General features: G+C 41.1%; 1 protein-coding gene across 1 annotated transcript in view; it reads left to right on the forward strand.

Moving 5' to 3' along the window:
- Window positions 1-2,550: 2,550 nt before the first annotated feature.
- Window positions 2,551-27,745, forward strand: part of LOC138851042 (ipis-1-like) — a 39,739-nt gene continuing 14,544 nt past the window's right edge. The window contains exons 1-5 of the mRNA XM_070091934.1: window positions 2,551-3,243; window positions 10,338-10,661; window positions 11,911-12,049; window positions 12,397-12,640; window positions 22,548-22,792. Of these exons, the coding sequence (XP_069948035.1) occupies window positions 10,339-10,661; window positions 11,911-12,049; window positions 12,397-12,640; window positions 22,548-22,792 (951 nt within the window). The 5' untranslated portion in view covers window positions 2,551-3,243; window position 10,338. The remainder of the gene's footprint in view (window positions 3,244-10,337; window positions 10,662-11,910; window positions 12,050-12,396; window positions 12,641-22,547; window positions 22,793-27,745) is intronic.

A 27,745-nucleotide genomic window follows, 5' to 3' on the forward strand; every position in this document is an offset into this window, starting at 1 on the left:
TTGACTTCATAGACTATCTGGCATGGAGAGGGATGAAGATAGTGTGTGGAAACTACTGGAGTTCTGGGAAAGAGACAGAAGGGTCATAGACAGTGCCGCTGTCATGGACATAGGAAAGATCCAAAAACAGAATCCCTATTAGAAGCTCCGTAGCTCAGCGGTAAAGTGCTGGACCTGATTATATATATATATATATATATATATATATATATATATATATATATATATATATATATATATATATATATATATATTCAACAAGTCGGCCGTCTCCCACCGAGGCAGGGTGACCCAAAAAAGAAAGAAAATCCAGAAAAGAAAATGCTTTCATCATCATTCAACACTTTCACCACACTCACACATAATCACTGTTTTTGCAGAGGTGCTCAGAATACAACAGCTTAGAAGCATATACGTATAAAGATACAACATATCCCTCCAAACTGCCAATATCCCAAACTCCTCCTTTGAAGTGCAGGCATTGTACTTCCCATTTCCAGGACTCAAGTCGGACTAAATGAAAATAATCGGTTTCCCTGAATCCCTTCACTAAATATTATCGTGCTCACACTCCATATATATTATATATATATATATATATATATTTTATTTTTTATTATCACACCGGCCGATTCCCACCAAGGCAGGGTGGCCCGAAAAGGAAAAACTTTCACCATCATTCACTCCATCACTGTCTTGCCAGAAGGGTGCTTTACACTACAGTTTTTAAACTGCAACATTAACGCCCCTCCTTCAGAGTGCAGGCACTGTACTTCCCATCTCCAGGACTCAAGTCCGGCCTGCCGGTTTCCCTGAATCCCTTCATAAATGTTACTTTGCTCACACTCCAACAGCACGTCAAGTATTAAAAACCATTTGTCTCCATTCACTCCTATCAAACACGCTCACGCATGCCTGCTGGAAGTCCAAGCCCCTCGCACACAAAACCTCCTTTACCCCCTCCCTCCAACCCTTCCTAGGCCGACCCCTACCCCGCCTTCCTTCCACTACAGACTGATACACTCTTGAAGTCATTCTATTTCGCTCCATTCTCTCTACATGTCCGAACCACCTCAACAACCCTTCCTCAGCCCTCTGGACAACAGTTTTGGTAATCCCGCACCTCCTCCTAACTTCCAAACTACGAATTCTCTGCATTATATTCACACCACACATTGCCCTCAGACATGACATCTCCACTGCCTCCAGCCTTCTCCTCGCTGCAACATTCATCACCCACGCTTCACACCCATATAAGAGCGTTGGTAAAACTATACTCTCATACATTCCCCTCTTTGCCTCCAAGGACAAAGTTCTCTGTCTCCACAGACTCCTAAGTGCACCACTCACTCTTTTTCCCTCATCAATTCTATGATTCACCTCATCTTTCATAGACCCATCCGCTGACACGTCCACTCCCAAATATCTGAATACGTTCACCTCCTCCATACTTTCTCCCTCCAATCTGATATTCAATCTTTCATCACCTAATCTTTTTGTTATCCTCATAACCTTACTCTTTCCTGTATTCACCTTTAATTTTCTTCTTTTGCACACCCTACCAAATTCATCCACCAATCTCTGCAACTTCTCTTCAGAATCTCCCAAGAGCACAGTGTCATCAGCAAAGAGCAGCTGTGACAACTCCCACTTTGTGTGTGATTCTTTATCTTTTAACTCCACGCCTCTTGCCAAGACCCTCGCATTTACTTCTCTTACAACCCCATCTATAAATATATTAAACAACCACGGTGACATCACACATCCTTGTCTAAGGCCTACTTTTACTGGGAAAAAATTTCCCTCTTTCCTACATACTCTAACTTGAGCCTCACTATCCTCGTAAAAACTCTTCACTGCTTTCAGTAACCTACCTCCTACACCATACACTTGCAACATCTGCCACATTGCCCCCCTATCCACCCTGTCATACGCCTTTTCCAAATCCATAAATGCCACAAAGACCTCTTTAGCCTTATCTAAATACTGTTCACTTATATGTTTCACTGTAAACACCTGGTCCACACACCCCCTACCTTTCCTAAAGCCTCCTTGTTCATCTGCTATCCTATTCTCCGTCTTACTCTTAATTCTTTCAATTATAACTCTACCATACACTTTACCAGGTACACTCAACAGACTTATCCCCCTATAATTTTTGCACTCTCTTTTATCCCCTTTGCCTTTATACAAAGGAACTATGCATGCTCTCTGCCAATCCCTAGGTACCTTACCCTCTTCCATACATTTATTAAATAATTGCACCAACCACTCCAAAACTATATCCCCACCTGCTTTTAACATTTCTATCTTTATCCCACCAATCCCGGCTGCCTTACCCCCTTTCATTTTACTTACTTATATATATATATATATATACATATATATATATATATATATATATATATATATATATATATATATATATATATATATATATATATATATATATATATATATATATATATATATATATATATATATATATATAATCAAATAAGCCGTCTCCCACCGAGGCACGGTGACCCCCCTCAGAAAAAAAAAACTTTCACCATCACTGTCTTGCCAGAGGGGCCCAGGTACTACAGTTCAAAAATGCAAATATCCCCAACCCTGTAAATGACCTAAATCTCTTTCCCAGTAACAGTTGTTACACAAGACATTAAATGGTTGTTCTAGGATTCCCGATTATAGAGGTCAACAATTATGAAACCTATTTACTAGCTTAAGAAAAGTAGGTGATGAAGACCTGTGGTGAAGAAGGCAAGTGGAGAAAGCAGGTAGTTGGGAAGACAGGTGGTTTACAAAGTGTGATGAACGCAGGTTGTGGAGTTGGTGAAGGCACTTTGTGATGAACGCACTTGGATGTGAGGGCAGGTAGTGGGAAGGTAGGTTGTGAAGACAGGCGGTGGTGAAGGCGGGTTGTGTGGGAGGACTCAGGCATAGGAAGGAGTCCTGAGTACAAGGATTCAGTGATGAGAAGACTCATATTCGAGATTTCTTATAGGTGGAAGGAACACTGGGTGGAGTTTGTTGCTGGTTTTAGGGGGGGTGGGACTGAAGGTCCCAGAGTGAAAAAAGTGGTCTCAGTCGTGGGGTAGGAGTCAGAGGGTATATAAAAGAGGATTTGTCGTGTTACTGCCACAGCTCGCCTGGTCGCTGACTCGATACCTTCACTTGAGCTGCCAGTGTTGTCGTTTCTCTCGTGAATCTGTCAAGAGAGCAGACTTGAACACTTGACAGGTAATTTATTTCAATATTTCGGTACTCTTATAGTTGTAGATAAGTCACTTTCAGCTACAAGAGAGCTCAAGGGCTCTCTTTTAGTGTTGGTGCTGTGGTGATAGGTGTGGTGGTAGTGTTGGCGCTGTGGTGATAGGTGTGGTGGTAGTGTTGGTGCTGTGGTGATAGGTGTGGTGGTAGTGTTGGTGCTGTGGTGATAGGTGTGGTGGTAGTGTTGGTGCTGTGGTGATAGGTGTGGTGGTAGTGTTGGTGCTGTGGTGATAGGTGTGGTGGTAGTGTTGGCGCTGTGGTGATAAGTGTGGTGGTAGTGCTGGCGGTGTGGTGATAGGTGTGGTGGTAGTGTTGGCGCTGTGGTGGTAGTGTTGGCGCTGTGGTGATAGGTGTGGTGGTAGTGTTGGTGCTGTGGTGATAGGTGTGGTGGTAGTGTTGGCGCTGTGGTGATAGGTGTGGTGGTAGTGTTGGCGCTGTGGTGATAGGTGTGGTGGTAGTGTTGGTGCTGTGGTGATAGGTGTGGTGGTAGTGTTGGTGCTGTGGTATGTGTGGTGGTAGTGTTGGTGCTGTGGTGATAGGTGTGGTGGTAGTGTTGGTGCTGTGGTGATAGGTGTGGTGGTAGTGTTGGTGCTGTGGTAATAGGTGTGGTGGTAGTGTTGGTGCTGTGGTGATAGGTGTGGTGGTAGTGTTGGCGCTGTGGTGATAAGTGTGGTGGTAGTGCTGGCGCTGTGGTGATAGGTGTGGTGGTAGTGTTGGTGCTGTGGTGATAGGTGTGGTGGTAGTGTTGGAGCTGTGGTGATAGGTGTGGTGGTAGTGTTGGCGCTGTGGTGATAGGTGTGGTGGTAGTGTTGGTGCTGTGGTGTTTGGTGTGGTGGTAGTGTTGGCGCTGTGGTGATAGGTGTGGTGGTAGTGTTGGTGCTGTGGTGATAGGTGTGGTGGTAGTGTTGGTGCTGTGGTGATAGGTGTGGTGGTTGTGTTGGTGCTGTGGTGATAGGTGTGGTGGTGGTGTTGGTGCTGTGGTGATAGGTGTGGTGGTGGTGTTGGTGCTGTGGTGATAGGTGTGGTGGTTGTGTTGGTGCTGTGGTGATGGGTGTGGTGGTAGTGTTGGTGCTGTGGTGATAAGTGTGGTGGTAGTGTTGGTGCTGTGGTGATAGGTGTGGTGGTAGTGTTGGTGCTGTGGTGATAGGTGTGGTGGTGGTGTTGGTGCTGTGGTGATAGGTGTGGTGGTGGTGTTGGTGCTGTGGTGATAGGTGTGGTGGTGGTGTTGGTGCTGTGGTGATGGGTGTGGTGGTGGTGTTGGTGCTGTGGTGATAAGTGTGGTGGTAGTGTTGGTGCTGTGGTGATAGGTGTGGTTGTAGTGTTGGTGCTGTTGTGAGGTGTGGTGGTAGTGCTGGTGCTGTGGTGATAGGTGTGGTGGTAGTGTTGGTGCTGTGGTGATAGGTGTGGTGGTAGTGTTGGTGCTGTTGTGAGGTGTGGTGGTAGTGTTGGTGCTGTGGTGATAGGTGTGGTGGTAGTGTTGGTGCTGTGGTGATAGGTGTGGTGGTAGTGTTGGTGCTGTGCTGAGGTGTGGTGGTAGTGTTGGTGCTGTGGTGATAGGTGTGGTGGTAGTGTTGGTGCTGTGGTGATAGGTGTGGTGGTAGTGTTGGTGCTGTTGTGAGGTGTGGTGGTGGTGTTGCTGTGGTGATAGGTGTGGTGGTAGTGTTGGTGCTGTGGTGATAGGTGTGGTGGTAGTGTTGGTGCTGTGGTGATAGGTGTGGTGGTGGTGTTGGTGCTGTGGTGATGGGTGTGGTGGTAGTGTTGGTGCTGTGGTGATAGGTGTGGTGGTAGTGTTGGTGCTGTGGTGATAGGTGTGGTGGTGGTGTTGGTGCTGTGGTGATGTGTGTGGTGGTGGTGCTGGCGCTGTGGTGATAGGTGTGGTGGTGGTGTTGGTGCTGTGGTGATAGGGTGTGGTGGTAGTGTTGGTGCTGTGGTGATAGGTGTGGTGGTAGTGTTGGTGCGGTGGTGATAGGTGTGGTGGTGGTGTTGGTGCTGTGGTGATGGGTGTGGTGGTGGTGTTGGTGCTGTGGTGATAGGTGTGGTGGTGGTACTGGTGCTGTGGTGATGGGTGTGGTGATGGTATTAGTGATGTTAGTTGTGGTTATGAAAGTATTAATAACCCTGTGCCTCGGAAGTTAATTTTTATTTACGTTCTCTTCACTTAAAAACAATAAATGTCTATATTTTCCTTGCTGCAAAACTCAGTTTTGCATATAATAAGCAAAATTAAACCACGTCATTGCATGAATAACAAAGAAATCAATGAAAATATATAAATAAACCGACATAATAATGACCGATAATTTGAAGTTTGAAAAGAGAGAACAATGGATTATTTACAAGGACATTTAATTCTTGAGCTGAGAAAGTTATCTCTAAAAGGTTTAATTTTTCGTGAATTATTTTCTAGAATAATGTATGCTGTTTTGATTAGTCTCAAAATACTGATACAATTTCATTAATATTGGTTGATGATGATAATTATAAATAATAAGAGTAATAATAATTTCTTTATTTCAACCAGTACATATACAAGGTATACAGTACTAGCTGACATCAATGACATACTACTATATAGAAAGCCACTTGTTATGCAGAGCATTTCGGGTAAATTAGGTCAGTTTTGACCCGGGATGCGACCCACACCAGTCGACTAACACACAGGTACCCATTTTATACTGATGGGTGAACGTACACAACCTGTGTAAGGGACCACGTCCAATGTTTCAACCCTCGCCGGGAATCGAACCCGGAAGTTGAGATTGTGATGCGAGAGCTTTTGCCACCAGGTCAATATCGACAAGAAGAGTAATCAATTTAGAGTGTATAAAGTTTTTTGTCTGCAAAATTAGAGCTTACTGAGATTTTATATAATTATATAACGTTATCTCAAATGGAATAGAATTCCTGTTTCTAAATTTCACTTTGATTTTGTCCTTGTATATTTAGCATACAGTAACGATTATTGTAATAAATTATATACTATAAAAGGTCTGATTTATTATTGTACCATTATATATCACTAAACCATTCGCCAGGACGACTAGTACCACTATCACCACTACCCACCACCACTAGTACCACTATAACTCCTACCCACCACCACCACTACCCACCACCACCACCACCACTAGTACCACTATAACTTCTACACACCACCACCACTATTATCACTTGTTACAAAAAAACGCGATTCTAAAAGCTTAGAGATCTCCAGTGAATACTAGAAAGGACTGCCCTTCTAGCATCCAGCCTGTTACTGGGTTTTCGTAACAATTAGTCAGTATCCTTGTCCAATTATCCATTAGAATTCAGTATGATTCAATAGTGCTTCAGGATTACAACTGGTAGGCTACTAACTAGAGAAATTAAAATTTAATAAATTTATTAAGTCTAGAGGTATATTATCAAATTAAATTAAAATAATCACAGTAATCAAAATAATATCACTTCTCTCGAGTACAATATTATTGTGCTGAAAGCACATATCACATTTATAATTCTTAAGTACCGTCTGGTACATTAACATTTAATAAGATATTACAAATATGTACAAGAAAGTTTGTGTATGCGTGTAAGTGCTCTAAGTAGTTTGCTATATCTCACGACTCGACTAGACTTAAACAAGTGACTGACAAAGTCCTCACAAACTAACTTCTTGACCAACTGGCAATCAGAACAGTCTGCTTGAACAATAAAAAGAATGCTAAGCCCAATAGCAATATAACAAGCAACTGCGACACAGAATCAGGAACAAGGAGATAATATAACGACACTAAGTAGGGACCATCTGCAGATCCTCCACAAAAGTCACAAAGCTCCCATACTACTGAATCTAAGTTCAGCATAAGAAAATCCCCGACTGTGATAATACACAGATACCAGTACAAGTTAGGTCAGAAGCTACAGCTCAGGACCTGAGTTGCTCAGAGTGTCAATGAGAGACACAACCTCAGTACAACGTCGAAAATCACCAATCTATACAATGTTCTGTGAACAGAGTTCTACAGAACTAACAAGAAAAATGAGACAGACAATCTGTCCAACCACCAAGAGAGTCTAGACCAGACTGAATACTTCAGGCGAGGTGAGGACACCCCCCTTGATCACGTGATAGCTCCATGGACAGCTGCAGCTCAGAAACAGAAGCCGGCAGTCTAACGAGCAAAGAGCGATAATTACAGTAGTTAGACAATCAAGACTTGAACTGAGGACATAATATGTTACATCCTACCTAACCAAAGGAAGCTAAGTCAAATAACAATATAAAGCAATACATTTACGATTTAGCTATTATCGCAAATATAAGCAATATAAATTATATGAAAAGGTAATACACATGTAATATATATACATACATTGCAACCCATTCAGGGGTTGCAACGTCACTACCCACCACCACCACCACTAGTACCACTACCCACCACCACTAGTACCACTATAACTCCTACCCACCCCCACCACTATTACCACTACCCACCACCACCACCACTAGTACCACTATCCACCACCACTAGCACCACTGTAACTCCTACCCACCACCAGCACTACCACTATTACCTCTACCCACCACCACCACTACAACTCTTACCCCTACCCACTACCACCACCACCACTATTACCCCTACCCACCACCACCACAAACTGTGCAGTTTGTGGCATAGGTTTTTAGTAAAGTTAAATACTACTCAGTAGATATAATGTTCATCAGAAGAAATATCCACAAATCATTACATTGAAACTAGTATTGCAAATTATTCACTGACAGCGGGAAAATATGACACACACAGGTCAAATGCAATTCAAACCTGCCACTAAGAAACACCATCTTTGAAAGTACACTCTAAGTTCGGAGAGATCAATATCTTAAAAAAAGCAGCCAATTAAGTTTGAAGACGCTCGGAAGGTGAATTATCAAGTTATCAGCGATGCAGAAGTGAAGTCAGTCGGATGAGGCACTCAGAAGATATAGCATGAACAGCAGCATTTAAATTTTTCAAAATTTCTCAATGAGAAATGCAATCTGGGACATACACAAACCAAAAGAATTCAAACTTATTTCCAAAAAAGTCCCAGTAATTAAGTACGTAATTTTTTTAAGCTTTGGATACATACTTTAATTTTTTTTTTACAATGGTTTCGAGGACACACAATCACATTAAAATACCACAATACAAACACTGTGACTTATTTCTGACCAGAAGAGACAGTGTCATTACAGCATAAAGATTGAAAAAGACCAGAAGGTTTATTCTCCAGGCATCCCACAGAATCCAGCGTATCTTTCACATACACGGTCTACAGCCAAAAAAAAAAAATTAATGTATTTTATACGATGCATTAGCAATTAATGATTGATGCCGATAAGATTTGTTTAATTTTAATCAGTGGAAAGAGTAAAATCCAGTTCCTTGGATCAAGAACCCCTCTGCTGGATCAAGGAACCAGTTATATAATGCAGATTATTACTAAACATTTCGAGATTAAAAGTTGCAAAATGACATCTATAAACTCCATTAATAATACCAACCTTATTCTTAGTAAGATACTTAAGTGTTGAAATGTTGAGGCCGATCATAGGAGAACTAAAGTTATGTCTTAGAGACCAATTTTGGAATTGATCTACATAAAACTGAGCAAAACGCAAATACACTTGTCAGTTGTTCTACGAATTTTCATTTAGTAACAGTTGATTAGGGTTGAAAATTGAAGGCAGATCAGACAAGGCATTCTGAATGTATAAACGAAAACCTCAGAGGAAGTTGGTGGAAAACAGGAAGAATGTAGCTAACAATGTGTCGGTTCTGGCATCACGATATGCAGGATTTTAATTGTCAATTAAACTCCTAGAAACTAAACAAAATCATATTTTGTAGTTCTTTTATATTTAAAATTCTCTACAGTTCTCTAGAAAAAAAATTATTTTTAATTTTTTTTTAAAAAGTCCATTTTGACGAAAATTATTGTACCAAGACTTAAGTGATGGAAGGTAACCATTTGAATCATTCTCTAGTTATTACAAGGAAACCGATTTACTTAATAAAATTGGCAATTTAAAAATTTAATAATTCAAAATGAAAGCCAAGTTTTCATTTAATGATGCTCATAAAAACAAAGTTTAATAATTTAATTGCAAATCGAAACTCGTTGGGTATTATCCTCCAGTATATGGAAGCCGATAAAATGAGACGTTCTTTTATTGATTGGAAATCAATATCACTATTAATTTAATGAAATTGATAAACTGGGATTCATGGAAGATAATAAGAACGTAAACCTTGCTTGCTGGAAAACACCCAAGGGCTGACAATTTGAAGCCGATGAAAGGAGGCATTGTCCTGCCATGGCACGGATTCTAACACTTCCAGACAAACATAGTGTATTGTCAAATTTGCCCATACCAAAGTAATCTTAATGTATATTATTCTAGCCATAAGATGCATCAGCCCTTAATTGCTGAACATGTTGAGAAGAGGTAGCCTCAAATATAATGTCATTTAAGGGAATGAAAATTTTACTCTTGTTTAAACATAAAAATAACCGATATGAACTTATTTCCTTACTCTGCTGTTGTCACATTAGGCTTTTAGTGAAGATTTGAAACTACGGGGCAGATGTTTGTTGAAATTATAACAGACGTAACTGTATGTTGAAAATGCGTTCAACAGCTTCTGGACAATGTTTCAACGAATTTTGTCCCAATTACTGTACATAAGCGTTGAAAATTTGAAATTGATGAGACGAGGCCCTATCATCATAAAGGTAATAAAACTGAAAAGTTGTATAAAAGAAAAAATGGAAAAAAATCACGCAGTCACTTAAAATGCCTAATTATTATTATTTTGTTCTTGTTATTGCTATTATAATTTTCATTATGGCAAGCACTTAACCACTGAGGACCACAGTCCTTAGGAAATGGATGATAATCAGGTTTGATCCAAAGAGGTAAAGTAGCTCAAATTCCAATTCGAGAGTTCATCATCAGAAAACAATACCCTCTTGAACACTATCATACATTTAGCAAATACTGTTGTTATACACCACTGCTGTATTCCGTCCTTCCACAGAATGACAAGGCTGCGGTTATCAGCTGTGTTTCTGGTGGCATTAGCGAGTGTGGTGAGTCCTCAGTGTATCTCCAACAACGACAAGCTGTCCCTGCCCCTCACCCCTGACCTGGAGCACATCACCCCCTTCAGCTTGGACCTTCTGAAGGAGTTCAACCCACCCACCACCAAGGGAAACTTTTTCTTCTCCCCTTATAGCATCTGGAATGCCCTTGTTCTGGCTTACTTTGGGTCGGCTAGACAAACCCGTCAACAACTACAGGATGTCCTGCGTCTGAGTGACCCTTCAAACACTCTGGCAACCTACAAAGCTCTAGAACGCTTGTGAGTACTTGCTTATCTCATTTGACACCTGAATTCATATTTCCATGCTGTTTCTGATTATTATATTCACAGGTAAATGCTAAACCCAGTAGGGATCAAAGTCTAGGGAACTGGAGGTAATCACATTTGATCCAGGGACGGGAATACAGCTCAAATTCATTTCATGTAGTGCTTCTCGCCGGTTTCAAGACTTCTCCTTCAAGAGTTGGCATCATTGTGTGGTTTGTTTTGAATATTCATGACTGCTAACACGTTCTTGTATTCAGTATTTATGATTATGTGTTTACACATGACTGTTTTCTTTATTTATAACTGCATTTGCACACGCTTGTATTCAGTATTATGGTACATGAAGTATGGCGTAGCCAGCAAGAAGTAAAAAGACACAGTACGACATTTCATCTTGAGTAAGTTGATTGTGGAAAATACTGTATATTTTCTGGAAATACGGTAATTTATAGGTAAATAGATGGCCCATATTGTATTTAATAAAAATTATGTTATAAAAAATGGGAAGCCCTGCGCCTGCGCAGAGCAGAAGGACTGGCCATTGTGTTTTGAACTGGGCAAGAAACGTTAGTGAAATCGGAAGAATTTTCATCGCTCTAGAGGTTAAATTGGGTTTAAAACCTCTCAAATAGGAGCCGAAATTGTTGGATGTGCATTCCTGCATAAATTGAGATATCAAACGACTGGACAAGACAGCTCCAGGAACCTCAGATAAGCTATCTAAATTTGTGTTATAATTCTGGCCAGCATTATCTTCATAAATTTGGTTAGAATGAGGTTTTTGAGTATGATACACATTAATCTCCAGTCAAATTGGTGAGTGATATTAAGATATATTCTCCTTCTGTTATATGTGTATATATAATCATTTATTCATTTTAATATACAGTCTACAAACTTATATATTTACCAGAATTCCTGGTGATGCATATTTCATTTGTAGTTAATAGGTCTAGAGCAACTTGTGGATATGACAGTTGTAGGTATCGAAGGAGGACATTTTTGCGACCTAGGTGTCCCAAATTCCTACTTGTCTATGTAACTTTGATTAATAATTATCTTTGTTATCATTTACTGGTATGTACATTATGAGTTACATCCAGATAAATGTAATTTTCCACATTAATAAAGCCTCATACACGTGAAACGTCAAATTAATAGAGATTTCTTTTAGCTGTATGTGTGTTTTTAACCTTCAAATTTTGTGGTCGTGTTTACACATGCCTGTGTAATTGTACAGATATGAGGAGAGACAAGCGAATACCAGTGAATATGTGATAGACTTGGCCAATAAAATCTATGTCGACGACGACTTGACTATTCGGGACTGCATCCGTGAGGTCCTTCCCAAAGAGGTGCAGAAAGTCGACTTCAGAAAAGTTAGTCAAACGCTGTTATTTTTATACCCTCGGCAGAATGTTAGTGAACTTTGATCGCTTTTCTGATCGCATTTTCAAAGCATCATGACAGGGAATTTGGCCAGTGGCATTTACTTATGACAATTACTCATTTTTTACCTCACAATCTCAAAGGAAACACTTAACAAAGCATGTGTGAGTGGATCAGTTAATAGTTTTTTTAATTGACATTTCAAATTTGTATATAGAATGATTTTTTGTAACTACCCTCTTTACTTTCATCCCTTATTCTTATTCTATAAAACATCCTTTTACAAAACGATTTTCTTTCACTAAAGGTTTAATTTCTTACATGTTGTATTTATCAGGCAAATGAAGCAGCAGCGACAATCAATAACTTTGTGAAGGAAAAAACACGAGGCAAGATCCCAACATTAGTGTCAGGTAACGATGTGGCAAGTGCTGTGATGGTATTGGTGAACGCCGCCTATTTTAAGGGTCTCTGGAAGAGTGCTTTCAAGCCTACTAACACCCTCAAGAAGAATTTCTACCCCACCCCGGACAAGAGCATCCTCGTTGATATGATGAACCAAGAAGCCAAATTCAAAATCGGTGAGTTATTAGTGGCATAATTTATTCTATTATCTGGAGTTACATAAGAAAACATATACCAGGATTCCACATACACTCTCATACGAGATATAAATACAGTGATTTTACAGAAAAAAAAACTCAAATATAAACAGTATATTTTTTATTATTTTATTTTATTATCACACTGGCCGATTCCCACCAAGGCAGGGTGGCCCGAAAAAGAAAAACTTTCACCATCATTCACTCCATCACTGTCTTGCCAGAAGGGTGCTTTACACTACAGTTTTTAAACTGCAACATTAACACCCCTCCTTCAGAGTGCAGGCACTGTACTTCCCATCTCCAGGACTCAAGTCCGGCCTGCCGGTTTCCCTGAACCCCTTCATAAATGTTACTTTGCTCACACTCCAACAGCACGTCAAGTATTAAAAACCATTTGTGTCCATTCACTCCTTTCAAACACGCTCACGCATGCCTGCTGGAAGTCCAAGCCCCTCACACACAAAACCTCCTTTACCCCCTCCCTCCAACCTTTCCTAGGCCGACCCCTACCCCGCCTTCCTTCCACTACAGACTGATACACTCTTGAAGTCACTCTGTTTGGCTCCATTCTCTCTACATGTCCGAACCACCTCAACAACCCTTCCTCAGCTCTCTGGACAACAGTTTTGGTAATCCCGCACCTCCTCCTAACTTCCAAACTACGAATTCTCTGAATTATATTCACACCACACATTGCCCTCAGACATGACATCTCCACTGCCTCCAGCCTTCTCCTCGCTGCAACATTCATCACCCATGCTTCACACCCATATAAGAGTGTTGGTAAAACTATACTCTCATACATTCCCCTCTTTGCCTCCAAGGACAAAGTTCTTTGTCTCCACAGACTCCTAAGTGCACCACTCACCCTTTTCCCCTCATCAATTCTATGATTCACCTCATCTTTCATAGACCCATCCGCTGACACGTCCACTCCCAAATATCTGAATACATTCACCTCCTCCATACTCTCTCCCTCCAATCTGATATCCAATCTTTCATCACCTAATCTTTTTATCCTCATAACCTTACTCTTTCCTGTATTCACTTTTAATTTTCTTCTTTTGCATACCCTACCAAATTCATCCACCAATCTCTGCAACTTCTCTTCAGAATCTCCCAAGAGCACAGTGTCATCAGCAAAGAGCAACTGTGACAACTCCCACTTTATGTGTGATTCTTTATCTTTTAACTCCACGCCTCTTGCCAAGACCCTCGCATTTACTTCTCTTACAACCCCATCTATAAATATATTAAACAACCACGGTGACATCACACATCCTTGTCTAAGGCCTACTTTTACTGGGAAATAATTTCCCTCTTTCCTACATACTCTAACTTGAGCCTCACTATCCTCGTAAAAACTCTTCACTGTTTTCAGTAACCTACCTCCTACACCATACACCTGCAACATCTGCCACATTGCCCCCCTATCCACCCTGTTATACGCCTTTTCCAAATCCATAAATGCCACAAAGACCTCTTTAGCCTTATCTAAATACTGTTCACTTATATGTTTCACTGTAAACACCTGGTCCACACACCCCCTACTTTTCCTAAAGCCTCCTTGTTCATCTGCTATCCTATTCTCCGTCTTACTCTTAATTCTTTCAATAATAACTCTACCATACACTTTACCAGGTATACTCAACAGACTTATCCCCCTATAATTTTTGCACTCCCTTTTGTCCCCTTTGCCTTTATACAAAGGAACTATGCATGCTCTCTGCCAATCCCTAGGTACCTTACCCTCTTCCATACATTTATTAAATAATTGCACCAACCACTCCAAATCTATATCCCCACCTGCTTTTAACATTTCTATCTTTATCCCATCAATCCCGGCTGCCTTACCCCCTTTCATTTTACCTACTGCCTCACGAACTTCCCCCACACTCACAACTGGCTCTTCCTCACTCCTACAAGATGTTATTCCTCCTTGCCCTATACACGAAATCACAGCTTCCCTATCTTCATCAACATTTAACAATTCCTCAAAATATTCCCTCCATCTTCCCAATACCTCTAACTCTCCATTTAATAACTCTCCTCTCCTATTTTTAACTGACAAATCCATTTGTTCTCTAGGCTTCCTTAACTTGTTAATCTCACTCCAAAACTTTTTCTTATTTTCAACAAAATTTGTTGATAACATCTCACCCACTCTCTCATTTGCTCTCTTTTTACATTGCTTCACCACTCTCTTAACCTCTCTCTTTTTCTCCATATACTCTTCCCTCCTTGCATCACTTCTACTTTGTAAAAACTTCTCATATGCTAACTTTTTCTCCCTTCTATTCTCTTTACATCATCATTCCACCAATCGCTCCTCTTCCCTCCCGCACTCACTTTGCTGTAACCACAAACTTCTGCTGAACACTCTAACACTACATTTTTAAACCTACCCCATACCTCTTCGACCCCATTGCCTATGCTCTCATTAGCCCATCTATCCTCCAATAGCTGTTTATATCTTACCCTAACTGCCTCCTCTTTTAGTTTATAAACCTTCACCTCTCTCTTCCCTGATGCTTCTATTTTCCTTGTATCCCATCTACCTTTTACTCTCAGTGTAGCTACAACTAGAAAGTGATCTGATATATCTGTGGCCCCTCTATAAACATGTACATCCTGAAGTCTACTCAACAGTCTTTTATCTACCAATATATAATCCAACAAACTACTGTCATTTCGCCCTACATCATACCTTGTATACTTATTTATCCTCTTTTTCTTAAAATATGTATTACCTATAACTAAACCCCTTTCTGTACAAAGTTCAATCAAAGGGCTCCCATTATCATTTACCCCTGGCACTCCAAACTTACCTACCACACCCTCTCTAAAAGTTTCTCCTACTTTAGCATTCAGGTCCCCTACCACAATTACTCTCTCATTTGGTTCAAAGGGCCTATACATTCACTTAACATCTCCCAAAATCTCTCTCTCTCCTCTACATTCCTCTCTTCTCCAGGTGCATACACGCTTATTATGACCCACTTTTCGCATCCAACCTTTACTTTAATCCACATAATTCTTGAATTTACACATTCATATTCTCTTTTCTCCTTCCATAACTGATCCTTCAACATTACTGCTACCCCTTCCTTTGCTCTAACTCTCTCAGATACTCCAGATTTAATCCCATTTATTTCCCCCCACCGAAACTCTCCTACCCCCTTCAGCTTTCTTTCGTTTAGGGCCAGGACATTCAACTTCTTTTCATTCATAACATCAGCAATCATCTGTTTCTTGTCATCCACACTACATCCACGCACATTCAAGCATCCCAGTTTTTTAAAGTTTTCTTCTTCTCTTTTTTGTAAATGTCTACAGGAGAAGGGGTTACTAGCCCATTGCTCCCGGCATTTTAGTCGCCTCATACGACACGCATGGCTTACGGAGGTAAGATTTTTTTCCACTTCCCCATGGACAATAGAAGAAATAAAGAAGAACAAGAGCTATTTAGAAAAAGGAGAAAAACCTAGATGTATGTATATATATATGCATGTGCGTGTCTGTGAAGTGTGACCAAAGTGTAAGTAGGAGTAGCAAGATATCCCTGTTATCTAGTGTGTTTATGAGACAGAAAAAGAAATTTATATTTATATACCATAATACTGTAAGTGACACACGTGAAATATTCTCCATATAATGTTCATTTATTACAGTAGAATCTTTTATTAAGACTGCAGTTATGCTCGGTCGACGATGGACCGAACTGTCCTCCATTAAGAGTGCGGATTTAGTGAGCCGCGTCTAATCAAAAAATCGTCTAAAATAAACTGAATAACAAATAGAAAAAATAACGATCCATTCCTCAGACACCTCAGGCAGTGACAAACAATTTTTGGCGGATGGAGTGATGTGCTATATTTATATTTAATACAGTATTTATGACTTCAATGCTTACATACGCATTTCTTACCTTCTATTCTGGTTGGTAATGAATGTCGATGATTTTGAAAGGAGTGGAGAAGGATGGTCCCCGACACACTCTTGGCCTGAGATGAAAGGAGGTGGATCACTGGCCGAGGTGGATGGCAAAGGTTATTGTACTGATATCAATGATTGTCCTATGGGAGGTGAGCATGAGTTTACTGTGAAGGATGGCCTCCAATTCTGTCAGGATATAGTAGAGCCTACTTTGAAACTTTCCTATTAGAAGCACCGTAGCTCAGCCGTAATGAGCTGGATCTGCCAAACTCCGGATCACACTTCCACCCCACTGTCCAACTTTCTGTTTATTCGTTTACAGCTGTGTATAACAACTTATTTTGAGTTCGTATAATATACATTATATATATATATATATATATATATATATATATATATATATATATATATATATATATATATATATATATATATATATATATATATATATATATATATATATATATATATATATATATATATATATATATATATATATATATATATATATAAGGGAGAAAAAGTTAGCATATGAGAAGTTTTTACAAAGTAGAAGTGATGCAAGGAGGGAAGAGTATATGGAGAAAAAGAGAGAGGTTAAGAGAGTGGTGAAGCAATGTAAAAAGAGAGCAAATGAGAGAGTGGGTGAGATGTTATCAACAAATTTTGTTGAAAATAAGAAAAAGTTTTGGAGTGAGATTAACAAGTTAAGGAAGCCTAGAGAACAAATGGATTTGTCAGTTAAAAATAGGAGAGGAGAGTTATTAAATGGAGAGTTAGAGGTATTGGGAAGATGTAGGGAATATTTTGAGGAATTGTTAAATGTTGATGAAGATAGGGAAGCTGTGATTTCGTGTATATGGCAAGGAGGAATAACATCTTGTAGGAGTGAGGAAGAGCCAGTTGTGAGTGTGGGGGAAGTTCGTGAGGCAGTAGATAAAATGAAAGGGGGTAAGGCAGCCGGGATTGATGGGATAAAGATAGAAATGTTAAAAGCAGGTGGGGATATAGTTTTGGAGTGGTTGGTGCAATTATTTAATAAATGTATGGAAGAGGTTAAGGTACCTAGGGATTGGCAGAGAGCAGCATAGCTCCTTTGTATAAAGGCAAAGGGGACAAAAGAGAGTGTAAAAATTATAGGGGGATAAGTCTGTTGAGTATACCTGGTAAAGTGTATGGTAGAGTTATTATTGAAAGAATTAAGAGTAAGACGGAGAATAGGATAGCAGATGAACAAGGAGGCTTTAGGAAAGGTAGGGGGTATGTGGACCAGGTGTTTACAGTGAAACATATAAGCGAACAGTATTTAGATAAGGCTAAAGAGGTCTTTGTGGCATTTATGGATTTGGAAAAGGCGTATGACAGGGTGGATAGGGGGGCAATGTGGCAGATGTTGCAGATGTATGGTGTAGGAGGTAGGTTACTGAAAGCAGTGATGAGTTTTTACGAGGATAGTGAGGCTCAAGTTAGAGTATGTAGGAAAGAGGGAAATTATTTCCCAGTAAAAGTAGGCCTTAGACAAGGATGTGTGATGTCACCGTGGTTGTTTAATATATTTATAGAGGGGGTTGTAAGAGAAGTAAATGCGAGGGTCTTGGCAAGAGGCGTGGAGTTAAAAGATAAAGAATCACACATAAAGTGGGAGTTGTCACAGTTGCTCTTTGCTGATGACACTGTGCTCTTGGGAGATTCTGAAGAGAAGTTGCAGAGATTGGTGGATGAATTTGGTAGGGTATGCAAAAGAAGAAAATTAAAAGTGAATACAGGAAAGAGTAAGGTTATGAGGATAACAAAAAGATTAGGTGATGAAAGATTGGATATCAGATTAGAGGGAGAGAGTATGAAGGAGGTGAATGTATTCAGATATTTGGGAGTGGACGTGTCAGCGGATGGGTCTATGAAAGATGAGGTGAATCATAGAATTGATGAGGGGAAAAGGGTGAGTGGTGCACTTAGGAGTCTGTGGAGACAAAGAACTTTGTCCTTGGAGGCAAAGAGGGGAATGTATGAGAGTATAGTTTTACCAACGCTCTTATATGGGTGTGAAGCATGGGTGATGAATGTTGCAGCGAGGAGGAGGCTGGAGGCAGTGGAGATGTCATGTTTGAGGGCAATGTGTGGTGTGAATATAATGCAGAGAATTCGTAGTTTGGAAGTTAGGAGGAGGTGCAGGATTACCAAAACTGTTGTCCAGAGAGCTGAGGAAGGGTTGTTGAGGTGGTTCGGACATGTAGAGAGAATGGAGCGAAACAGAGTGACTTCAAGTGTGTATCAGTCTGTAGTGGAAGGAAGGCGGGGTAGGGGTCGGCCTAGGAAAGGTTAGAGGGAGGGGGTAAAGGAGGTTTTGTGTGTGAGGGGCTTGGACTTCCAGCAGGCATGCGTGAGCGTGTTTGATAGGAGTGAATGGAGACAAATGGTTTTTAATACTTGACGTGCTGTTGGAGTGTGAGCAAAGTAACATTTATGAAGGGGTTCAGGGAAACCGGCAGGCCGGACTTGAGTCCTGGAGATGGGAAGTACAGTGCCTGCACTCTGAAGGAGGGGTGTTAATGTTGCAGTTTAAAAACTGTAGTGTAAAGCACCCTTCTGCAAGACAGTGATGGAGAGAATGATGGTGAAAGTTTTTCTTTTTCGGGCCACCCTGCCTTGGTGGGAATCGGCCAGTGTAATAATAATAATATATATATATTATATATATATATATATATATATATTATATATATATATATATGATGGGGTCCACCTCTGGTGTAAATTGTGGGACCCATAGCCTCGGAGAAGTGGATAAAAAGGCTTCAAGGAAGAATATTTGGATTTCTTCCTGAAGCCGTTTGAATATTCCGCTTCCCCTACCACACCATCTTTTCATTCTTTTTTTACCAATAGGAATACTTTATTACATAATATAGTACAGAAGATTTAAGAGATACATTGTTAATATAAAGGTGGCATATACAGTACATGTTATTATGTATGTGTCACCGATTATAAGGCGAAAATCTCATCCAGCTCCTCAGAGCTGGGGCGTGTGCCCAAAATACAGCAGGCATTACCCCTTTGAACAACCGCACTGAGCCGCTGGAACAGAAAACTAGCTGGCCTGGAATCCCTAGTTACCCTGACGCGTCTTATTCCCAGCTCCTTAAGGAATTTAGATGCACTCTTTCCCCATGAGCCAAGGGTCTCTGAGCCTTTGGTAACAAACATGTAATGTTGGGCAAGTTCTCCATATTTTCTAAACTTTTGGGACTCCCTGAAGCTGGCAGCTGCCCCTCCTTCCTCCCTGGTGTATTGGAGATAAGTATCAGCCAAGGTAGATGCACATGTATAGTCCCACACCACCTGCTTCCCGTCTGGACGCTTCTGGCTGCCATTAGATCTGCATAGTTGGGGTGGCTCCCTTACTACTGGGCATCCGGCTGTTGTGAGGCTAATCTTGATGTTATTAACCTCCTCATGTCTTGCAATCTTTCCATCGGATTTACGGCACACAAGACCATTGTACCCGAATCGGTCTGCTGCTTCACTGCCACAAATACACCTGTGTTGGGCGAGAATAGGGGCTGCAAGTCGAAGGGCAACACCAATGCGGATGGTCTGTGGGTCGAGGCGTGTGCCAAGGCTGGAGTTGGGAACAGCCAACAGAAAGTTCCCTGCATGAGGGGCTCTCACTGCCAGGAGGTGGGCTCTATCCTTCCCTGACACACAGTGAAGCATTGTTGAGGCTATATTCTCCACTATTGGACCATCCCAGTACGATTGTTTATAGTTATTGGGGGGAGCAGGTCTGGTTTCAGAGCCCGTTAGATTATCCCAGATCATGGCTCCGTCAATGAACTTTTGGTCATGGACTCCAATCTTGCCCCTAAGAAGTTCAGGGAAAATCGCTGCTACAAGCCCTCTGGATGCAACACATGAGGAGAGAAAAGCAGGTAGGGCAATCTGTGATGACTTGCGGACACCAATGCCTCCTAGGCTGACTGGAAGTATAGCTAGGTTCCACTGTCCGTCTTCTATAGTAAGGTTAAGTACTTTCGTAAAAATCTGCCTCAGGATACTGTCCTATTCGTGCAGTATAGAGTTATCATAAAACTGGTCAGTTAGCAAGAACTTATTTAAAATTAAGTTCTTTCAAAAATTATCTTATACGTTTCAAGATATATTTTTTTTTTTTCCATTTGTGTAATGTAAAAATTAATAATTTTGTACTAAAAGAATCTTAGAAAACTTACCTAACCTTATTATAACAAGGACGTTTAATTTAGCCTAATTAATCTAAATATATTTTAGATAAGGTTACAATAATTTAATCATAAACAGACACAATCAAATATTTTTTTTGTTAGGTTTAGAATGATTTTTGTGAAATTATTGCATACACAAATTTTCGCTTGCCTTATTCGGCAAGAAGAGCGTTGCTATTTAAGCCAAAATAGCAAGTTTTCCCTATTCGTCACGATATATATATATATATATATATATATATATATATATATATATATATATATATATATATATATATATGTATATATATCACCACACTACCGCAGGCCAGGGTTCAACCCTTCGACACATTGTCCCGCCTCAAGAGATCACACAATGTACATGTCACCTTATCCACTCAGCTATCGATCCTACAAAGATCACACATCGATCATAGCTAGGCGTTGTTCGTGATGCAAGGACACTTGTGGCAGTGGTATGCTTTAGGATTAATTTCGGCCTCCTGTTTGAATACCCGCCTCCACAAGCAGTCTATATATCAATAAAACCACGAAACAAGTGGTTTTGAATCATTTACCAAACTGTGGCAGGCCAAGATTCCACCACACGACATATTAACATAAAAAAAATGTCTTTAAACGTAAAAGAGAAAATTTTAGAAAGGACTTAATTTTAATTAAGTTCTTGCTAACTGACCAGTTTTACTTATTCGGCGCGACATATATATTGCAGACTTTTAAAGAACCTGAAGGTACGAGAGGTCATTGGTCAATATATGGCACTATATTGGGCTAGAATAATGCCATTTATCTAGTTCATTATGGCAGTGAGAAAGGGATCAGTGAATAGTATTTGTCGTCCTCCTCTGTATGTTTTCCAGAGCATTTATTTCCATTCTGTAATACGGTGACCAGAACTGTACTGCATAATCTAAATGAGGCCTAAGGATATATAGAGTTGAAGAACAACCTGAGGACTTCTATTATTTATACTTCTTGATATGAAGCCAAGGATTCTGTCCGCAATAAAGCAAACAGAATCCTTGGCTTCATAAGTATAAGTAAGAAAAGTCCTCAGGTTGTTCTTCAATTCTATATATCCTTGGTTAGGCCTCATTTATATTATGCTGCACAATTTTGGTCACCGTATTGCAGAATGGATATAAATGCACTGGAAAACGTACAAATGAGGATGACAAAGTTGATTCTATGTATGAGAACTCTTCCCTATGAGGATAGACTGAGGACCTGAATCTGCACTCTCTAGAAAGGCGTAGAATTAGGGGGGATATGATTGAGGTGTATAAATGGAAAATAGGAATAAATAAAGGTGATGTAAATAGTGTGCTGAAAATTTCCATCCAAGACAGGACTCGCAGCAATGGTTTCAAGTTGGAAAAATTCAGATTTAGGAAGGATATAGGAAAGCACTGGTTTGGTAATAGAGTTGTGGATGAGTGGAACAAACTCCCAAGTACCGTCATAGAAGCGAAAACGTTGTGTAGTTTTAAAAATAAGTTAAATAAATACATGAGTGGGTATGGGTGGGAGTTGAACCTGACTAGCTTGTGCTACTAGGTCTGATGCCGTGCTCATTCCTTTAGTGAATGTGACCTGACTAGGCGAGTCATTGGTCTAAGCCGGGGGGTGACATGGACCTGCTTCGCATGGGTCAGTAGGCCTGCGGTAGTGTTCCTTCTTTATGTTTTATTTTTTTCGTACAGGTGACTCGAACGATCTGCGGGCGACAGTGCTGGAGATGCCGTACAAGGGCGATGCTGCTTCCATGTTTGTGTTGCTGCCTTTTAAAAATATTAAAGGCACCTCTGCTACACCCCTGGACACTATGTTGCAACGTCTCACTAAAGACTCCTTCAGCGCCATCGTCAAAAACCTTACACAACAGAAAGTTATTCTCAATTTCCCAAAATTCAAGTTGGAACATAAAATTACTGGAGAACTTACCGAGGTAGGTCTTGAGTCCAGGAAGGTTGTTACTCTATGATAATAAACATAGATTGTTCATTTTGTAATTGGAATATTACAGGATTTTCAGCATGGCCACCTGACCGTGAGTTGTTGCTAGTAGTGCACACTGATGTCTCGTGTTATTCTCTAGAAACTTGAGGTTCATTGTTTATTTTTCATAAAATATTTATTTCTACACAGTAAGAGACGTTGTCCCATGAAGATTTTTCTGCAGTTTGTGTCATATCTTGACCAGTAAAATTAACAGAAAAAAAACAGGAAATAACCGTTTATTTTTAAATATTTATTACTACTACTACTAATAATACAGTGTTTATTATTATTCCTATTATTATTGTTGTAATTATTATTAGTGTTGTTGTTGATGTTATTTTCATAATAATATAATTATTCTTATAATATAATTGCACAATATCTACTGGGAAACTGAAATTAATCAGGTTTGATCTAAGGAAGGAAAGGGTGGCTCCATCTTCTATGTTACAATATTTGTTTGCATTTTACTTATTACTCTAGCTAATGTTAAGCTCTGCTATTATTTATCACTAGAACATAAGGAGCACTGCAGCAGGCTTACTGGCCCATCCTAGGCAAGTCTATCTCGCTCAAAGTTTTGGCTTCATTAACTCTACTCGGGAGTTCATTCTACTCATCCACGACTCCATTACTAAACCAATGCGTTCGTTCCTATATCCTTTCTAAATCTAAATTTTTCAAAATTGATCCCATGCTGCGAGTCCTATTTTCAGTTTTCCTGTTGATATACGCCAGTGTTGCCATAAAAAAGTTTTTTATTTTTGTTAGATTTTCAGAGTTATCACTATGAAAGTTGTACACATCAGTATATCCATATTAACACACTTTTCAGTAAAAAAAAGTCGGACAGTAAATAAAAGCACTAGAGCAGGAGTGGCCCACCTTCACAGATCTTCAAGAAATATGGAAAACAATATACAGAAAATACATTCTGGAAGAGAATACTTGACTAGCATGAGTGACAGAGAGAGTTAAACATCATGCGTTAGAATGTGTGTGTGTGTGTGTGTGTGTGTGTGTGTGTGTGTGTGTGTGTGTGTGTGTGTGTATCTGTGTGTGTGTGTGTGTGTGTGTGTGTGTGTGTGTGTGTGTGTGTGTGTGTCTCTGTGTGTGTGTGTGTGTGTGTGTGTGTGTGTGTGTGTGTGTGTATCTGTGTGTGTGTGTGTGTGTGTGTGTGTGTGTGTATCTGTGTGTGTGTGTGTGTGTGTGTGTGTGTGTGTGTGTGTGTGTGTGTGTGTGTGTGTGTGTGTACCTATTTGTGTACTCACCTATTTGTTGCAGGGGTCGAGTCCTAGCTCCTGGCCCCGCCTCTTCACCGGTTGCTACTAGGCCCTCTCTCTCCCCGCTCCATGAGCTTTATCAAACCTCGTCTTAAAACTGTGTATGGTTCCTGCCTCCACTACGTCATTTTCTAGGCTATTCCACTGCCTTACAACTCTATGACTGAAGAAATACTTCCTACTATCTCTCTGACTCATTTGTGTCTTCAACTTCCAATTGTGGCCTCTTGTTTCTGTGTCCCCTCCCTGGAACATCCTGTCTTTGTCCACCTTGTCTATTCCACGCAGTATTTTATATGTCGTTATCATGTCTCCCCTGACCCTCCTGTCCTCCAGTGTCGTCAGGCCGATTTCCCTTAATCTTTCTTCATAGGACATTCCCCTTAGCTCTGGAACTAACCTTGTCGCAAACCTTTGTACTTTCTCTAGTTTCTTGACGTGCTTTATCAAGTGCGGGTTCCAAACAGGTGCTGCATACTCCAGTATGGGCCTGACATACACGGTGTACAGTGTCTTGAATGATTCCTTACTAAGGTATCGGAATGCTGTTCTCAGGTTTGCCAGGCGCCCATATGCTGCAGCAGTTATCTGATTGATGTGTGCTTCCGGAGACATGCTCGGTGTTATACTCACCCCAAGATCTTTCTCCTTGAGTGAGGTTTGCAGTCTTTGGCCACCTAGCCTATACTCTGTCTGTGGTCTTCTGTGCCCTTCCCCTATCTTCATGACTTTGCATTTGGCAGGATTAAATTCGAGAAGCCATTTGCTGGACCAGGTGTCCAGTCTGTCCAGGTCTCTTTGAAGTCCTGCCTGGTCCTCATCAGATTTAATTCTCCTCATTAACTTCACATCATCTGCAAACAGGGACACTTCTGAGTCTAACCCTTCCGTCATGTCGTTCACATATACCAAAAATAGCACTGGTCCTAGGACCGACCCCTGTGGGACCCCGCTCGTCACAGGTGCCCACTGTGATACATCATTACGTACCATGACTCGTTGTTTTTTCCTCCAATGGGGCCCATACAGCAGTTTCGGGTCGGGTTTTATTTCCCGATGCTATGTCGTTTTCTTAAAAAACTTTTGGGCCTCCCCTCCTTATCGGGGCGCATACTGTTTCTGGCCCTTCTACTAATCCCCTTGTTTTCCTGGGCCCCATGCCCCCTGTCCCTTTTTCCATTCTCTGTTGCATTTTAGTTTTGCCTCCTCACACCTTCGGGAAACCAAAGGGGCCCTGTTTTGGTTTTCCCCATTATTTCGCCCCCTTTGGGAAAAAAATTTTCCTCTGCCCCCTTTGCACTTTGTTGCCACAAAATTCCATCATTTTGTTTACTGATTTTCCTACCTTTTCCCGTCCCACTGAACCCCCTGCAAATTTTCCCAAAACCCTTTTAGCCCCCTTTTATAGTTTGGCCTGCCCCCTTAAAATTCCGGGGTTCCCTTTTTCCACTTGTAACTCTCCCAAAAGTAAAAACTCAAAACCCACATGATCGCGGCTCCGGGGCCCCTCAAGTGATGTCCTGATGTCTGAACTGCTCAGGTGAACACAAGACCCAGTTTTTGGTTTTTCCCCCCCTCTCTTTTTGGTTGTGTCCCTGAATGTTGATGCATGGGGGTTTTTCCCAATTTACCACATCCATCATCTTTTTTTCCCCATGTTTGGGGAAGGGATTTCCCAATTTTGGGGCCCCCTTGTTTTTCCGGAGTGAGCCTTTTTGCCCCCTCACCCAGTGTGTCCACCATCACCCTGTTGTTTTTTTTCGTACCCCTCCTTGGCCTCCTGCAGTTCTGTGGGGTTATACTTTTCACCCAATGACTACTTTTATGTTCCCCCGGACTGAATTGTACCAAATGTAGTCTCTTTCTCCAATCATGTCCTTTCCCTTTTCCATTTCCTCAACCCCATTGGGTTTTTTATGGGGAAAAAACCCCTCCCCCCCTCTATTTCCTTCTATTTTTCCTCAGGATCTGACACCTGTTAAAGATTGTGTCTTTATTGTCCCCAGCGAAGTTTTTTTTTGTGACTGCTATGATTTTCGGGGGTTTTTTCACTGATTTTTTCATTCCCCCTTCATGTTTATTCGTTATTCCACCCCTTTTGTGTACCAAACCTTATTTTTCTTTTCATCATTGTTATGCAAGTGTATTGGGGTTGGGGGGGGGAGAGCCTTGGGGGGGGCCTATATGGGGGGGTTGTAGGGGGGGTTATGTGCTGATGGGGGGGGGTCAGAATCCCCAAAAGGGGACAGCTGTTGGGGTGAGGTTTGGGGATAAGGGGTTGGGGGAGGGAACAGTGAGGGGGTTTGGGAGTATAGGTTGCCCATTTGGGGCTTTGGGGGAAATGTGGGCGGGGGGGTCTTTTGGGAGATTTGGGGGGTTTTTGGGCCCTTCCCCTGTGTCGGGCCGGGGGTTTATTTTCATTGTTTCCCGTTCCTTTTGTTCTGTCCCCTCCTTTCAGTGTAGTCCTTTCTTTTTGTGTTTTTGTCGTGTGAGGAATACTTCTTACCCTTTGTCTCTCAGTTTTGCTTTCTTGCAGAACCCTGTTTCGAACTGATTCTTCCTTGAAAGTTACTCTGACAGGCCGATCCTTCCACTTGCAAACCAAAATTTCCTCTGGAAAATTTTACCTTAATTGCCCTCCCCATTGTTTCATGATGTCTTCAATCTTTTTTTTCTCCCCCTTTGTTTTTTTTCCCTTTCAAATTTGGGCCCCTTTGGCTTTTGGGCCCCCGAAAAAAAACCCGCCCTCCCCTTTTCCTCCTCCCACTGAGTCTCCATCTGTTTCCTCTGAGGCATTTTTTTTCCCTTCCCAAACATTTCTTGCCCCTTCAGCCCCCTGTCATATCGGGAAAACCCATTTTTGGGGGACTGTTTTTCCGGCCAGCTGCCCCTTTTGCTCCCTGCAGTTCTGTTGGGAGCCCTGCATATAAAAAACCTTCATTTTATGACTGCGCTTGATTTTTAGTGTGCCATCGTTTTTCCCTGGCCCCACGGGGTCTGATGGGGTCCTTCAAAAGCCATGTCCCCCTTTTGGGCTTACCATCCCCTTGTTGCCCCTTGACTTGAATTTATCATTGTCTTCAGACCTGTCGTTTGATCTCAGTGCCGTCGTTTTTTCCCCGGCCCCACGTGGGTCGGGATACCCCCTTTCCCTGACGGCATGTCCCCGCGGGTTGTTTCCCACCCCCTTGCCTGCGCCTGATTTTGGGAATTTCCTGATGCCCGTCTGAATTGGTCATTTCCTTCTCTAATCTGTTTCAGGCTTTGCAGTTTCTTTTAAGCACTGATCCTAGTTTCCCCAAGGGTTTTTTCATTTCCCACTTCCTGCACTTTCAGCTATCCGTTTCCCCTTTTTTCTTACTGCTCATTATTTTCCCTTTCCCCACTTTTCCCCCCTTTTGGACCCTTTTTAACTCCCAGTTTTTCCTCCATGGTTTTTTACCAGATCTCGGGTTTTTCCCGCCCTTTAAGGCCCCCCATATTTTTTTTTTTTTTTTTTTTTTTTTTTTTTTTTTTTTTTTTTTTTTTTTTTTTTAAAATGCAGACAGAAGGCTAGGGGGGGAGGGGGGGGGGGGAGAAAAAGGGGTAGAGAGAGAAAGGGAGAAAGAGGGAGAGAG

The sequence above is a fragment of the Cherax quadricarinatus genome, chromosome 37 (assembly GCF_038502225.1).
Source record: "Cherax quadricarinatus isolate ZL_2023a chromosome 37, ASM3850222v1, whole genome shotgun sequence".
NCBI lineage: Eukaryota > Metazoa > Arthropoda > Malacostraca > Decapoda > Parastacidae > Cherax > Cherax quadricarinatus.